This window comes from Vigna unguiculata, chromosome 5 (assembly GCF_004118075.2).
Source record: "Vigna unguiculata cultivar IT97K-499-35 chromosome 5, ASM411807v1, whole genome shotgun sequence".
In the NCBI taxonomy this organism is placed as follows: domain Eukaryota; kingdom Viridiplantae; phylum Streptophyta; class Magnoliopsida; order Fabales; family Fabaceae; genus Vigna; species Vigna unguiculata.
In genome coordinates this window covers 3,319,964-3,336,161 of record NC_040283.1, presented here as the reverse complement: position 1 = coordinate 3,336,161, position 16,198 = coordinate 3,319,964, and the positions used below count along the sequence as shown (strand labels likewise).

Genomic DNA, 16,198 nt, shown 5'->3' with positions numbered 1-16,198 from the left:
AATAAAATTCGTAAAAGAAAAAATAATTTATAATAAAGATTATCAAAAACAAATCTTTGATGGAAATCGCTACTTAACTTGGTATTTCTCATTTTTCCATTTAAATCAATTGCTTCAACCAAACAACTCATTTAACAATATCATTTCATTATATGAACCAACCCAAAAATATATATACTTCACATACATCGAATCAAATACCAAGTATCAGCCCACGTATCTCAATATAATGGCTTAAACAACTATCAATCTCAAACAACTCAAGCAATCAGATAAATCTAGACTCTACTTCGGGAAGATGGTGTATTGAATAGACTCGTGAGACTTTGCACCTGTCATATTTTCTACCCAATCCTCCATTGATATTCCAACACTCAAGACTAATGTCCCCAAACCAAGCCATGACAGGATAACTCCACTAGTTCCCTAAGTATGATCCTCTTTCATATCATATTGTCCACCATGTGAAGTCTCCTTCGACTCACACCACCTAGACATCTAACTCTGTGAGTGAGATACTAGTTGAGTCAGGATAGTCTCACTCTTTGAGTCAGGATAGTCTTACTCACAGAATCCCCTTTCAATACACTTGGACTTAACCAAAATTAGTATTTTCCCTTGGAAATACTAATTTGACTACCATATATACTACAACTTTACATATACACATACACTAGTAAAGATAAATTCAGACAATCATAATTATCTTAAGTAGCATACAAGGAAACTATTTAGTAACAATATAAGGCACCAATAATTCACACTCTATAACAATCATATAAACATACCACAAATCTCAAAAATGAAAATACAATGTCACATTCAATATTACATTATTATAATACAAACATCGGGTCAAACATATTCATAGTTTATGCAACAATATTCCAAATTCACAGGTTTTTAATCACTTTTAAACTAAAGTGTTCACTAATTAAGGCTTATAAGGAGAAGTTATTGTACCACACCAAAAACATCAAATCCAAACAATTGTTTTACCACAATAACATCAGAGTCACACACATTCTTTTCTCGTCTTATAGGCTAACTCTTCCTTACATAATTATGATATTTCATACTAATACATTATCAAACACACTCAAGTATCAACTTTTCTCGTAAATCAATTTCTTTGTAATCACGTTCATACCCACTCCATTAAAAAAAAAACAGTATAAACAACAATTCATCTAGTTTCTCATCACACTTTATAAGTTCACAATCAGATCAAATCACCCTTCTTATAAGGATTATTCCAAATTTCAGCAAGCATATAAAGACAACATTCATACCATTCTTTCTTTCTTTTTTAATTCAACAATAAAACCTTAAAATTTCAATTAAATTAGCTTCCCTTACTCCAAAGAGAGTTTACCAACATTCTCCTTGGATACCCCCCACACTACTTAAGTTTGCCTATATACCACAAAACCCTACTAAAATTAGATTGTGATCTACTAAAATTAGATTGCGATCTCATGACAACCAAGGGATAAGGATTCATCTAGAACACAAAAAAACTATATGCAAACCCAGAAATTTTTCATGCATTGAAAATGATGATTGACTCCTAACAAAAGGGGAAAATTGTGCTTACCTACACGAATAGATTACTAAGAGCAGATTGTACGATTTGTTACAAAAATCTTGCTTTCACTGCTACAATCTTCAAAAGATGGGGAATGGTTAGATTCTAAGAGGAGCATAGCACAACAGAGAGAAGAATGAAATTGTTAAGGAAGATGAATAGAAAGGTGTTATGTTTATTAAAAGAACCTATTTTTATAGATTTTAACTTTTTAAGAAAATAACCATTTATATATTTATTGGGTTCTCCAATGGAACATTCTTACCATTGGCGGAACATGCATGTAACCGAGGGGAGCCATGGCTCCCCAAAAATCTTTAATTTTATTTTTTATATGTAATTTATATATTTTAAAGTTATATTATGTATAGATATATATATTAAGTTTTGAAATTTTTTTATCATTTTATTTATATATATTATTTATTTATGTATTTTTGTTGTTTAAAAAATAAAATAAAAATCAATTTGATGGATGTTCGTTAATAAAAAAAAAATAGGATTTTGCTTCTATACATGAGGTTTTTTTTTCAGTAAATTATCAAGAAAGTGTGAAAGTAAAAAAAAAAGATAAAAAAATAATCGGGGAAGAGATTAATGAACAGATAGATCAAGGAATGTATTATTATAATATATCTCATAAATCGATATTAATATTCTATTATGATTTATGTATCTTAAACTTATGATTCTCTTATTCCTATTACGATGTTTTTTCCAACTTAAGTTTTCCCCAAATTAGTATGAACCATATAATCAAGATTTTAGGAATTCTTTTATAAAATTGGCATGAACCCTGATTATAGTTTTCCTCATATTAGTATAATTATAAATTAAGAAATTTAAGGATTTTGTATTTTCAGTTTAAATTTGTAAAATTTATGAATGTATCTAGGTTGCGTTACAAATTTTGTTACTCATAATAAATTAGTTGAATAGTCTTAAATTGGAATAGAAAGCAAAAATATTAAAAATTGAAAAGTACATATGTGAATCGATGTGAACAAATAATTTAAGTAGTGAAAATGAAAAATTCATTTATTTAATTAATAAGAATAATTTATATATAAATAAATTTAATTTGACACCCTAAAATTTTTATCCAAATTCCGCAATTGATTGTTACAGTCCAACCCAACAAAACCTGATTCATTTATTTTATTAAACCATCATGTTGAAGATAAATCTTGAAAGCTTAATACTTTTTTTATCTTTCCTTCATTTCCTTTTGTGTTATTCATTAGTTTATTTATTATGCGTTGCTTGAGGATGAGGTATATCAAGATACTATATAATGTTTCAAGAATCATTAGAAAAACAATATAATATTTTCTTTTGCTCTTTATAATTATTTGAATCGATACTAGAATATGATATAAATGTCAAACTTCAACAAGTTGATATATCATGATGATAAAATTTTGTTTTTTAAAAGTAATGTCGTAACAAATCTTAAATCAACTTATTTCTCATCTATGTTATGATAACAAATCTTAAATTATAATAAAAAACTTTATAAAAAGAATTATTATATAAAATAATATAAACATGATAAAGAAAAATATTATATTATAAAAAAAATAGGATTGAGTAATTAAACACTTTATACGCACACCTGTTTCCCAATAATAATAACTTGGTTTTTAACCTGGATTAACCACAGGAAATAGAGTTATAAATAAGGAGAATTGTTTTTTTTTTCTGACTAGTAAATTATATTAAAATTATTCTAGTAAATTTGAAGAAAATTCGATGAAAGTTTTCCAAATTAAGAGATGAATGTAATTACATTACGTGGAGGTAGAAATATTCCATTTCCTAATAGCTTAGTCATTTTAAAATCCAATTCGTAATTAACATTTCTTTATATCTCATGACACAACACTACTAGCTATTGTTGAGTTTATTTTAAGTTTTTATGGGTTTAGAGATGTTATCCAGTTAAAAAAACACAACAACAAAAATATTTAGTCTTCACCGAGTTAATCCTAAACAAACCAATAAACATAAAAAAAAAAATGCATGTTATGTGACTTCTGACAGTGAATTTATTGACTAGGTGCATTAAGATTTTTTTATTTAATACTTGATTGTTTAAAACTTGTGATAACTATTAGTTATTAATTTAATGAATATATTTTCAATCAATTTTCAGGCAATCGCGGACACATTGATCAGTTTAAATTAAAAATAAATAAAAATACCCTTTCTTTTATAATATTGACCTCAACTAACCAAATTTAGCCTCAACTAACCAACATGTCATATTTAACTTTTTTTTTTTCTATTACGTGATCTCAATATTTATGATTAGTTTTTATAAGGTGTTTCATTAAAAAAAACTTTGACTAACTATCTTTTCTTCATTCATTTAGATTCAGTTTTTTTTTTTTCATCAAGTTAGATTCATGTCAAACAAATTTCTTCAGGAGTAGGTTCTTCGTACAAGTCATGTTTCCTTAATAATTTTCTCCCTATTTATATTTGACATTCAAAAACCAATTAAATTAATATTAGCTACATTTTTTTAAGTACTTATGATTGGTTTTCACCCACAAATGATGGATTCAAAATTATACCCTTTTGGTTTAATTTAACTTTTTTTTAACATAAACCCTTCATTACAATTTACGACCCTTTTTTAGTGTGTCTTTGAAGGGAACAAAGTACAAGGTTACTGTCATGGTCTCACCTTGAAATCTCACGTCAAAACATGCTTTGTTTATGTAGCACCTCTCCAAAAAATGGCAGTAACAATTAAAGAACAATGTATTAACTAATTTTTGGTTCACTGAATTATAATTAACAACTAGAAACAAACACACAAGCTCTGCAAATCAGTGTTATACCATCATAGATTTATAAATCAGTATCCCCACAAGTTATCCATCAAAGACAAAAGAGAATCACTTATGCAATAACATGAATTTGGGGATATTGCAAACAAAACAAGTCAGTATAATGCTAGAGACATTTGAACATAATATCCCTCCAATTATCTATCAACTACCAAAGAAAACCACTTGTGTAATAACATGAATTTGGGGTTATTAAGAATAAAATAGTCAGTGTAATGCTATCTAGGTACATTTGAACACATCAGCATACACAAATCAGATAGATGAATTTGATCATCAGAACATGATATTTGCTTTGCCGCTAACCTTTTGAGTGTTAAAATAACCCCCAAAAAGTGAAAGTATTTGAAGCCAATTCAATCTAAGCAAGTACCAACAATAACTAGAAAGGCTGTGCCAACATATTAGAGAAATAAAACTGAAGGGTCAGTTCCTCGAGTTTTCGTCCAACTTAGTCTTAGCAATGAAATTCCTCTTGGGGCAATACTTATTTCTTTAAGAATGCAATTTCAATAGAAGAAATTGGTCAGATTCAGAACCAACATTAGAGAACCAGATCAAATGAACTATCCCCCTTTCGTTCCCCTCTCATAATAAGGTAAGCTCATTAAAAGGGATGAATTTGACCCTCGCATGCAGGTGACATGTGATGAAATCAAGACTAATGGAGTTAGGGTGAGAGACTAGTTCAACCAATATCCAGAAATGTAAGGACCAAACAAATTGATTTTTAATGTACAAAAACTAACACTAAATTCAACGGATAACAGGGACTTAAAACACGGTTGAACTTAAATAATTGAAGTACATTTCAAAGTGAGGGTCACCTAGAGGGATAAAAAGAGAGAGGCTGAAGGTCACATTTCAGGGTACAAAATTGCTTTTGCTGTATATAACTAACCGTCCTTCTGATATGAGATAACAAGTATAATGTGAAGCTGAGTACAGGCCCCTAGATGCACCAGGATAAATAAAAGCCCATTTAACAAGCACAAGGTATTAGACATTATACAACAAACTTAAAAAATGAGACACCAACAAAGGGAATGAAAATAATCTTCAAAGTTGAATCTTTATCGTTCCCGATTCACAGAATAGCGATTCAAACAGAAAACCAATGCCTACGGATAAACGTACTGAAAAATCAAGCATCAGAGAATATTAAATTTCAGTGAAACAGTTAAGCTTCAAAACAACAACTCTAAAATTGGACCTCAACAAGGTTCAGTTCAACTGCATTCATAAGACCAGAACAACCACTTATTCCATCATAACCTGTAAAAAAGTATTGAAATCATGATCATGCACATCCACTTTTCACAAAAAACTGAAAAACTGAAACCATGAGAAACAATAATAAAAAAACAGAAGCACGAAATTTAGAAGAACAATGAAGTAATTCAATTAAAATCAAAGGATTCTTATATTCTCAGGTATAAATAACCAAACTGTGTATGATCCATAGTTCCTTACAACTTATTGCCAAGGTAGAGGGGCTTATTCAAAAGACAACCTAATTCTAAATAGAATATGATCAGATAACTATAACCAACTCCTCTGCCCATTTAGGACTAACATACTGTATCCAATTATCCTCTCCTTCCTATTAGACTTTTTGTTTTCCCTTTTCTGTATCTACTTCTTGCTCTTTCGATTCTTCTTCGGTCCCGGAACCTCCAACCTACCAACAGAACAGCCACACCTTCCTCTGAGGACAAGGACAGCCCTTCCATTGGGAGGTGCCATCTTCTTGAGCTCGGCCTCAAGTTCGCGGTGGTGATCACAAGGAAGCTTAAACAACCCCTTCTTAACCCCACTATCCTTAGTCAATGAAGGTGAATTCTTCACACAATCCTCAGTCTCCAATTGAATGTCAAACTCTGCAGCCTTCCTCAGACCCTTGCAATCAGGGTTCCCACACTTCCTTGTGGTGCAAGCCACAAGAACCCAAGTGGTCAATGCAGCAAACGTAACACTAACACCAATGAACATGTAAACCCACGGGGCAACAGAAACCTCCTCTTTGACCAAATCCACGATCACAACACCAATTTTGACACTCTCACTCGCCACAATTTGAGCGTAGGGGAACAGCAAGAACCCAAAAGCCGCGATAACCGCCACGAAAATCACAACGTCCACCACCGCCGACCGGGATCGTCGGCAGGGCGTAGCCTGAGGGGAGTTTGGGGTTTTCCGGTGCCTCGATTTCGAGCCGAAATCGAGGGAATTCGCCATGGGTTGGCCAAGAGAGGAGTTGCAGAGAGAGATTGAGCTGTGGAAATAGACCATTTCAATCACAACCCTAGAAACCCCCAATTGAATCAAACCCAGATCAGAAACGACGTATCTTACAACGACCCACTTCGCCAAAAATGAAAAGGCTTAGAATTTCGGAATGATTCAGAGGATTGAAGATCCGGGGCGCCCCTTGATGGATCCAAAGCCAGCAAAACTTTTAGGGTTTTCTCCTTCTTCTTCAGGGAAATTGCCCAACTGTGATGTGTGTAACAGTAATAATAAGAAGAAGAAGAAGAATAGAAGAAAATGGAGAGATGAAGGGGTGAGAAATGAGAGGGGTGGGAGAGAGAGGGCATAAGAAGAGGAAGCGTCACTGCTTCATTGCTTTTGTTGTTGTTATGGACGAATGGATGGTATAAATATTATGAGTATGTTCGTTGGTTCTCAAAGGGAAGCGTAGTGGATAGGTTGTTTGTTTTGGTTTCTTCCTTTCCTTCTCGCAAGCACTTGGAGGGTCAAATCTCAAATGGTCAACGATGGATGATGATGATGAATTGGGAAATGGCAAGTAAATTGGTAATTAACATGTTTGGATTTATGCAAAGGACACGCTTTTGTGTTCCACAGTTGTGTGTGGGAGTGAGTGGGCTGTGGTAATAGGACATCGAATGGGCTTAGGAAAGCCTTGCATTGCATTATGTGTCAATCATTTTGTGGGGCACTTACTTACCTCTCCTCTCCCTTTTAAGGTACCACTCCAACGCAAACATGTCTTTACTTTGTGAAAAAAGAAAACAAAAATAAGGCTTTGTACTATGTGAGTCAAAAGACTTCAAATTTTTATTATGTAATGGTCATTTTTTTCTTTAAAAACAAATTAGAAATATGCCATACATTATTCTAGTGCACCATTCATAAATCAATAAAGTTTAAGCTAGGTAAAATAAAAAAAATATTAGACAATACCAAAATATAATAGATAACTTAACCGTTTTCTTATGTGACTGTTTTTTTAAACTTAATCATTTATTTGATTATAAAATTACTTACAAAATAAATAAAAACTATTTATAACAAATTTACAATAATAATGATAATAATCTTATTATTTTTTGTTATCGTGAAAAAATATGAATACATGTAGTGAACATGTTTTCACTAGTAGTAGAACTAATGTGAGTATAAACTTTTAAAGTTATAAGTAAATACTAATTGGGAGTGATATGATACCTATTTTGTCGAATTCTTTTGAATTGTCATGCGTTTTCACCAAAACTATAAAATCATGAACAAAAATTATTAATAAAAAATTATTTGTCTAGTTTTAATAAAATATATATTTAAAAATTAGGTCTAAATGCACACTAATGTCATTTTAACTTTTGAAATTGTATGCTTTGATTTTAAAGAAAACAAAGCAGAAAAAAATAGGGTGAAAAATTTTCGATTACTGTGAATTTATAGATTTTGGTTCTTTAGAAAATCAAAACTTATTCGTCTATATGCTTCGATTACTAAAGAATTAGAGCCCATTAGCTCATAAATTTTCAAAATTTTCGTTCTCTTTTAACTACTTTATCTCAGCATATAGGTAAAGACTTAAGTTTATAGAAAATCGAAGCCTATACAACCTATATGCTTTGATTTCTAAAGAATCGAGACCTATAAATTGGCAAAAAAATTTCAAAATTGTCACTTTTTTTTTAATTATTTTATCTCTAAATAGGCCTCTGTTCTTCAAATAATCAAATCCTATTCATACTATACGCTTTAGTTTATAAAAAACTAAGACTTATAAGTTGGCAATTTTTTCAAAATTGCCATTGAATGCACAATTTTAGGCTTTGGTTATTTGTAAAACCAAAACATATTAGCTTTTAGGCTTCAGTTTTTCAAATAATTGAGGCCTAAAGGTTATTTTATGATTAAATTTTGAAAAAAATATATATGTCCATTTTATTTATGTAGTTTTCTTCTTCCTTCCTCCTTTGCAAATGAGTGTGCACCCTTCATTACCACCCTCTGCCACTTAATGCCTTGCCTCTGCCACTAAACACCACCATCCTTGTGTCGTCATATGGTTGATGTCATTGTCACTATCCTTCATCATCTTCCACAAGAGTTTTAGAGGACCTCCATTATTTGTCGTCTATGTTGTCATCTTCCAAGAATTCTAAAGGACCTTCACTCTCTGCCATGGAAAGTGATCCTCTTTGAGATATTTTTTGTGTGTTTTTGTGATGTTCATGTCTTGCTTGGTTCATTGTTGGTAAAGTATGCCTATTTTATGCCATTTGTGTTCAGGTATTGTTTCATTGTGGTGATATTATGTAGATCTCCAAAACGCGAGTATTGTTGCCTCTTCCTCCATCGTTGCTCATGCTTCATGCTCCCAAGTTCCTATTATTATCTTCATTTTTTCTTTTTTTAATATGAGCCTATAATTTTCTAGTATGTTATTTATTTTTTGTATGTTATGTATGTAGTTAATTATATGCTTAAATATATTGTTTTATTTTTGTTTATTTGAGATTGTTGTCACATTGAGTTAACCTTAATTTCATATTTAAGATTCAATACGAAAATTATGTAATGTCTCTAACTTTTTTAAAAATTAATATAATAAAAGGTAGTACTAATAATTGCATTGATAAAATTAATCACTTTTTAGTAGTTTATTATTGCATATATATTTTAGTATACATATCTTAAAATTCATTTATATTTTCCAATTGTGTTTTGTATTGATCTTCGGTGGTTGATAATCAATTTTATTTCATGTAACTTGAAGACCAATGCGAGATGTTGACGAAATTTCGTGAAATTTAAGATATGTTGTTAAAAATTGATATGTACCGATACATTTAAAAAAGTAAATCTACTTATATACTAATTGAAATTATTGTGTATTGTGCAAAATATACAATTACTTATTATAAGGATAATATATTGTTTTATTTAGATTCTGACTGATTTTGAGTGTGATATATATAATGTGTTGGTTTTGTCTAACTTTTTTTTTTCAATACGTAAATTAAAATAAATAAAAAATATTTTAAAAAAATTGGCTACATTAAACTTTGATTATAATCAAAACCAAAATATAAAGGGACATTGGACTTCGATCTTGATAATAATTGAAGTCACATTTTTTTATATTCTATTGTTATTTATTGTTTTATGCTTCAATTATCAAAATCGAAGATTAGTACGGAAGTTCATGGTTTGATTCATATCCAAAGCTAAAAATTTATCTTTCTACCTCTTATGGATATGGATATGATGTTTCATTTATTAAACTAAAGTACAATGAATAAATATAATTGTCGTCAATACTCTTTTATGTACTTATAGCATTGCAATGAAACCAAAATTTTATAATAACAACCGAATCTAATAAATTTAGCGTACTTAACTATATTTAATAAAAAATATATATTTTACGTTAATGATTGTTTTCATATAAGTATTATTTTGGTACTTAATATTATTATTTTTCTAATTTTATTTAATAGTACTAATGAAAATACATGGACGACGTGCATGTGTTCATTTCTTTTATAACAAAAAATAATAAATTATAATTATAAAAATAAAAATAAATAAAAATAATTTTTATATTTAATTATGGATAATTTTTATTTATTTAGTAGATAAGTTTTATTTATTTAATTTTGAAAAATAGTTAAATTAAAAAAAAGGTTAAATTTAAAAAAATAATTAAATTTAAATAAAACGATAACTTAAGAGGTAAAAGTGGAAAGAAAAAAATAGACACTAAAAAAGAAAAATCTTCTTTTCATATATAATTATAGATTTATATATAAGTGTAGATAAATTACTTTTTGTTTATTAAATATAGGAAAATGTTACAAATACATTAATGATTTTATTAATTGCGTAACTTCTAATCATTTCTCTAAATAAAGTATGTCATTAAATTAAAATTAATTATTTTAAAACCCGATGCATATATGTATATACTAAAATTAGTGATACACATATCTCAATAAAAGATTTTAAAGTAAAAACAGAACAATAAATATCAATAAATACTATAATAATAACATTAAATTTTATTATAATAATAGTAATTTTTATGTGTACGAGACTTAAATATGTAATAGCTATGACAACAGTTTAGTACATACATAAATAATTTTTAAAAAATAATATTAATCATTATATTAATTATACATAATATTAATTAAATATACATTTATTAAATTATAACTTTTCACCAACATTTCTATATATTAAATATAATATTTAATAAAATTAATTATTTTAAAATATTATTCATATATGTGTATATTAATATATTTACATTTTGAAATCAAAGGAGAAGCGTAAATACTAAATAATATGTGAATTAATGCGAGATTATTAATAAATTTTAATCTTACCCATTTACATGCATTTTTAAAAATCTTATCGTTTTGAATAGTGCATTCTTTGATCTTAAATCACACCATTCAAGCCAATTTTTTAAAGTGAGAAGAGAGGGTATCAAGTTGAAAGAAAAATCACAATATACAAAGTTAAAGAACAAACAAAAGAAAAATAAATTCTTCTCACTAAAAAGTAATCAACATTACTAATATAATTATTCAAATATCGAATTATAGAATTAAATATAATATAATGAATAATTTTAATAACTCGTAATAAGCGAGTACATAAAATTATGACTCATAAGAATCAGTAAGGAGTCATTTATAATTTAAGATTGGTTTTGTTTTTAGTTTAAGCTTGACCATAGTTACGTCATCTTATTATAAAGAGTAACTTTATAAAATTAATTTATTTTTTGTGACTTTCATTATGTAACATTATGAAATGTTTTCAAAATAAAAAATATCATTTTATTATTGCGATTCATGGTCTTAAATCTTATACCATGTTTCTACAGGGAAGTTCTAAAAATCAAGTGTTAAATTTATTACTCTTTTATAACCCCTTGCAACTAAGATATCTTTTGAATTCCCCATAACATAACTAATATATGTTTTTATTACTAATGAGTCTTAATTTTATAACACTAGATTGATAAGGTTGTATTTTCTCTTAAATTGAATTTCTCTCTTTATTTTTTATATTTGGATTTTCAAATTGAAGTGATAAATCTTTTCAATAATTAGTTCCGTATATTTTCTTACTTATAATCTCTCCATTTTAAAGATTTATATATGTTTTTGTTTGATTTTGTATAGTTTTGTATGTAAGAAAGAAAAATGGTTTTTTAAAAATTAAATTTTGATAATTTTTTTAAGTGATATTTTCTAAGTGATTTTTTTATTTTCTTAATTTTTTATATTTCAAAATTACTTAAAAAAATATCACCTTTATCGAACTTTAATTATCAAAATATCATTCTGAATGTGTGAAAATTAGCATCATCAAGAGTCTTTTGTCTTTTACTCCGTTTTATTCTTTTAAAAGTACTCTCCATTTGTTAGAATCACTTCTATTAATTTTCCTAAATAGAGAGATTTAATAAATGGAGAAAACACTTTGCAAATAAATTACTCATGTAAAGTGTAAGAGGATAAATAAAATAATCTAATCAAAATTTATTTATTTTTCCTGTTTTATGAAAAATAATAATAAATCCTTAAAGTCAAACAGAATATAAAAATATTAATGTGATCATTCAAGTTCATGATATCATATAAGCATTGTGTTTGAACTACTTAATAATGTTATAAATATGTAATTTCGTAATGTCTAAAATACTTAAATAAGTTAATTTTGAATATTATTTTAAATTATTTTATCTTTTAATGTTTTTTACAAGACAATTTAAATTTATTAAATATTTTTATTTGAATAAAATATTATAGTTAACAATAAATTAAAAAACATTAAAATAGTAAATGATTATTAATGATCTAAAAATATCAACATTTTTTAGAAAAGTCTTAACTAACATTGATCAAGAAATAATTCTAACCTACATTGTTGAGAAAATAAATGTAATTGATATTGATTGAAAAATTAAAACATTGATTAACATCAACCAAAAATAATATCATGTAATATAAACTAGAAAAAGTTGTTTGACATCAGTCAAAATATTGACCATTAATTTTAATTTTAAATAGTCCAATTACTTACAAAACTTTACAAAAAAAAACAAAAACAAAACTTTGCAATTTCAACTTCTTTTTAAATTTTCTACCCAATCAACATATTTTAGCTCAAGTTTTTTTTTCTAGACAGATGTATATCTAATAAAGTCCATCTTATACTTTTGTGATGAATACTTTTTATAAAATTTTACCGTTTTTATTAACTTAGTTTGTTATCAAAGGATAAAGTTTACTAATATTTTAAAATTTAATTCTCTTGTCAGATATTTAATGATTCAGTCCACTTCTTAATTATCCTTCACAATAATTAAAATAGAACAATAGTCAAGATAAATTTACATAAGTGATCAAGGATAATTTGGATAAACATAAAAAAGTGTTGTAATTAGCTCAAATAATATTCAAAAGTTATTCCTCAATCATAAAAAAAAAAAAGGAAAAAAGAGAGAGATATGGATGTAATCATGTGATATAGGATGTAATTTCTTTTAAGAAAAATGATACCAACAAATAGTAATCCATGACCTGCAACCATTTCTTCATCATTTTATTTAGATTTTGTCATTCAATTCTCTGAGTAGATAAATCCTATTTCATCATATTTAGATGTAATAATCAAACTCTCTTATATTGTTCTGATTATATTTATATACAGTGTTATATTACAGTTATCCATTTACACGACTTATCTCTAAATCATTAAACTTAAATGTGAGTTTAATTTATTAACTTCGATAAGAAATTGTAATTTAATATGTTATTCTTATATTTTACTATTAGATATAAGAGTATATGGTTTTATGATAAAGATTAATTACAGTGAAAATACAAAATTTTATATTTTTAATTTTAAAAAACAACATGGTTGTAAGGCCCAGTTTTATTTTCTGCCTTAATGTTTAAGGACTGACCTTAATCTGTTGGGCCTAAGGGCTGACCCATAGGGTGTTAAGGCCCTAAAGCTGTTAGGGTTTCCAATTTTGATTCATTCTTGCAAAACAGAACCCTAAACGCTGCCCCCTCCTTTCAGAACGCTCTGTTAGGGCTTGACTCTGATCTTGGCCAAAGATTTCTCGAGCTCAGTTTTGTCTTTCACTCCGTGTAAGTGTTTCTTAAGCTTGTAATTGTACTCCCTGAAGCTTATTTTCGTGTACTTCCTTTTAGGGTTCCATAATAACTTTGTTCTTTCGCTGACTCGCTGTCCTTTCAGTTTCTGAGACTACTTCTCGGACTGTTGCACTTCGCAGTTGGTGTCGAGGCCTCGTATAAGCCCTTTTTCCAGGTAAGGGAAGCTAGGGTCTGTGTGTCTAGTCATTTTTAGCTTGCTCTAATATTATTGTATGATTTCGTGGACTGTGTGCTACTGTGATTTGATGAAAATGTCGTTGTGGTCTTTGGGTTTGGTGTTTGCATGTCTGTTGTGTGAATGAGCAGTGGCGGGCACTGGTTTTCTCGCCCAAACGAGCATGCCTCGCCTAGGCGAGACTAATAGAGGCTCGCCCAAGCATTTCTGTGTGAGCAGTCGCTCAGGCGACCTGGTTTCTTTTTGAGAGAGGTGCAGTCTCGCTTAGGCGAGATGAGGCTCGCTTGGGCGAGACATCGCAGAACCATTGTTTCCCTATTGCGCTCTCGCCTAGGCGAGAAGGGTTTCGCTTGAGCGAGAGGGTCTCTCTCGCCTGAGCGAGACCTGTTAGCTTGAGCGAGATTGCGGGCAGGTTTGGGTGCTATTGTTGAATGGTCCACTGGTGTGTGACTAGCTTGTCTGATTTAAATGCTTTACTAGGAGGGTACGGGATGATGCCATGATTTATATGTGAGTTTGAGATGGAAATGGTATGTTGCTTTGTTGGGCATGAATTGGAAAGCATGAGTTGTATGAATTGTTGTTTATACATGATATTGATGTTATGGGAACTTCCTGATTGGTGGGTGGGTGGAACACGTATAAAGTGTGGGTAGGGCGTAATTCCATGACTCTTGTAGTGAGAGCTCTTGGTGGCGCCTCATCTGTTGGACGTAATTCCATGGACCTTCCTAATGGGAGTCCCTAGTGGTGCCTTACCTATTGGACTTAATTTCATGAACCTCGTGATGGGAGTTCATGGTGGTGCCTTAACATAAGGACGTAATTCCACGCGAGTATCGTGGTGGTGCCTCAAGGCCAGGACGTAATTCCACATAGGCCACGTGGTGGTGCCTCTTGTAAAGGTGTAATTCCGCGAAGGCCTCGTGGTGACGCCTCACTGCTAGGACATAATTCCACGGCCACGTGGTGGTGCCTCATTATGCGTATCCGGATAGTGAAGTTTTGGGAGTCTTAAATAATGTTGGTAATCCATGTGTGAATGTCGGTTATTCATTTTTTATTTTGAAATTGCATGTTGACTGTTGTGGCACAAGATTTCTTTACTCTAGCTTATCCTATTTGTGTGTTTGGTTGTCTTGTATGTGGTTCTTCTCCTATTGCGATGATCATCGATTTTATTGATATGAGCAGATGGGAGAACCCCTGGCAATGGTAATGATGATAGGAATACTACAGCTTGATGGACTGGACGATCCCATCGCTAAAGAATTTATTTGCTATGTTTTCTTGTCTATACTAGACTCATTACTATTAGTTCGTTAGTATTTTTATGTTTTGGGCCATGTGAGGCCTCTTTTATGTTTATGGATATGTTGGGGTACGGAGTACTTCATATTCCAAATCTTCGTACCCTCCGAATATTATGTATATAGCGTTTTTATTAAATGAATTTTTATCTATTTATTTGGAACGTTACAATGGTGAAATAGTAAAGTCTAAAAAAATATATAAATAATTAATTGTGTTATTTAATCTCAAGTCAATATTAATTTAAACTCATTCATTTAGTTAATAAAAATAAAAAGTACAACTTTGAAATTACTTTTGATATTTAAATTAAAAGAATCAAATCCAAACCTTAAAAAATTATATTAAAAACCATAATGAACAACTTATTCCTTTAGAGTACCAAAATGTTGGTTAAATGGACTTTGAATTTGAAATTTCTTTTTTAATAACCAATAAGTTATGCTTTTTTTTTTCATCAACTGAGTAATGAAATATAATAGTCCAACACTGAACCACTGATAAATTTACATTTTCTTTACAAATATAGTTAAATATTAAAGGGTTAATATATGTTTTTATCCTTTAACTTTCACTGAATTTTGAAATTAGTCCATTTTAAAATTTTAGACTAATTTAGTCATTTATTTATTGAAATACGTGAATTTAATCATTTTAATCAAATTTTGTTAAGTTTATTTGATATTTCAAATGCATTTTATAATAGTATTTGACTTAACATTAAAACAAAAATGTGTCAAACAATATAAACAATTTAAATACAAGTCTGAAATGCGTATAAAACATTATATAAATCTAACAAAGT

At 29.2% G+C, this 16,198-nt stretch overlaps 1 protein-coding gene and 1 long non-coding RNA gene across 2 annotated transcripts; one reads left to right on the top strand and one right to left on the bottom strand.

Annotated features, from left to right (window-relative positions):
- Positions 1-5,845: 5,845 nt before the first annotated feature.
- LOC114183232 (uncharacterized protein At5g19025-like) lies at positions 5,846-7,234 on the bottom strand. Its single transcript, XM_028070167.1, has one exon. It carries the CDS (start codon positions 6,736-6,738, stop codon positions 6,082-6,084), a length of 657 nt encoding a protein of 218 aa, XP_027925968.1. The 5' UTR covers positions 6,739-7,234; the 3' UTR covers positions 5,846-6,081.
- A 6,549-nt stretch (positions 7,235-13,783) lies between these two features.
- On the top strand, positions 13,784-15,513 carry LOC114183226. Its single transcript, XR_003604315.1, has 3 exons — positions 13,784-13,880; positions 13,990-14,061; positions 15,277-15,513. It is a non-coding gene; the product is annotated as an uncharacterized LOC114183226 (long non-coding RNA).
- Positions 15,514-16,198: the final 685 nt, after the last annotated feature.

What these genes read in the sequence shown, in the direction of transcription:
- LOC114183232 (XM_028070167.1), bottom strand. Translation starts at nt 6,738, where the DNA reads ATGGTCTATTTCCACAGCTCAATCTCTCTCTGCAACTCCTCTCTTGGC.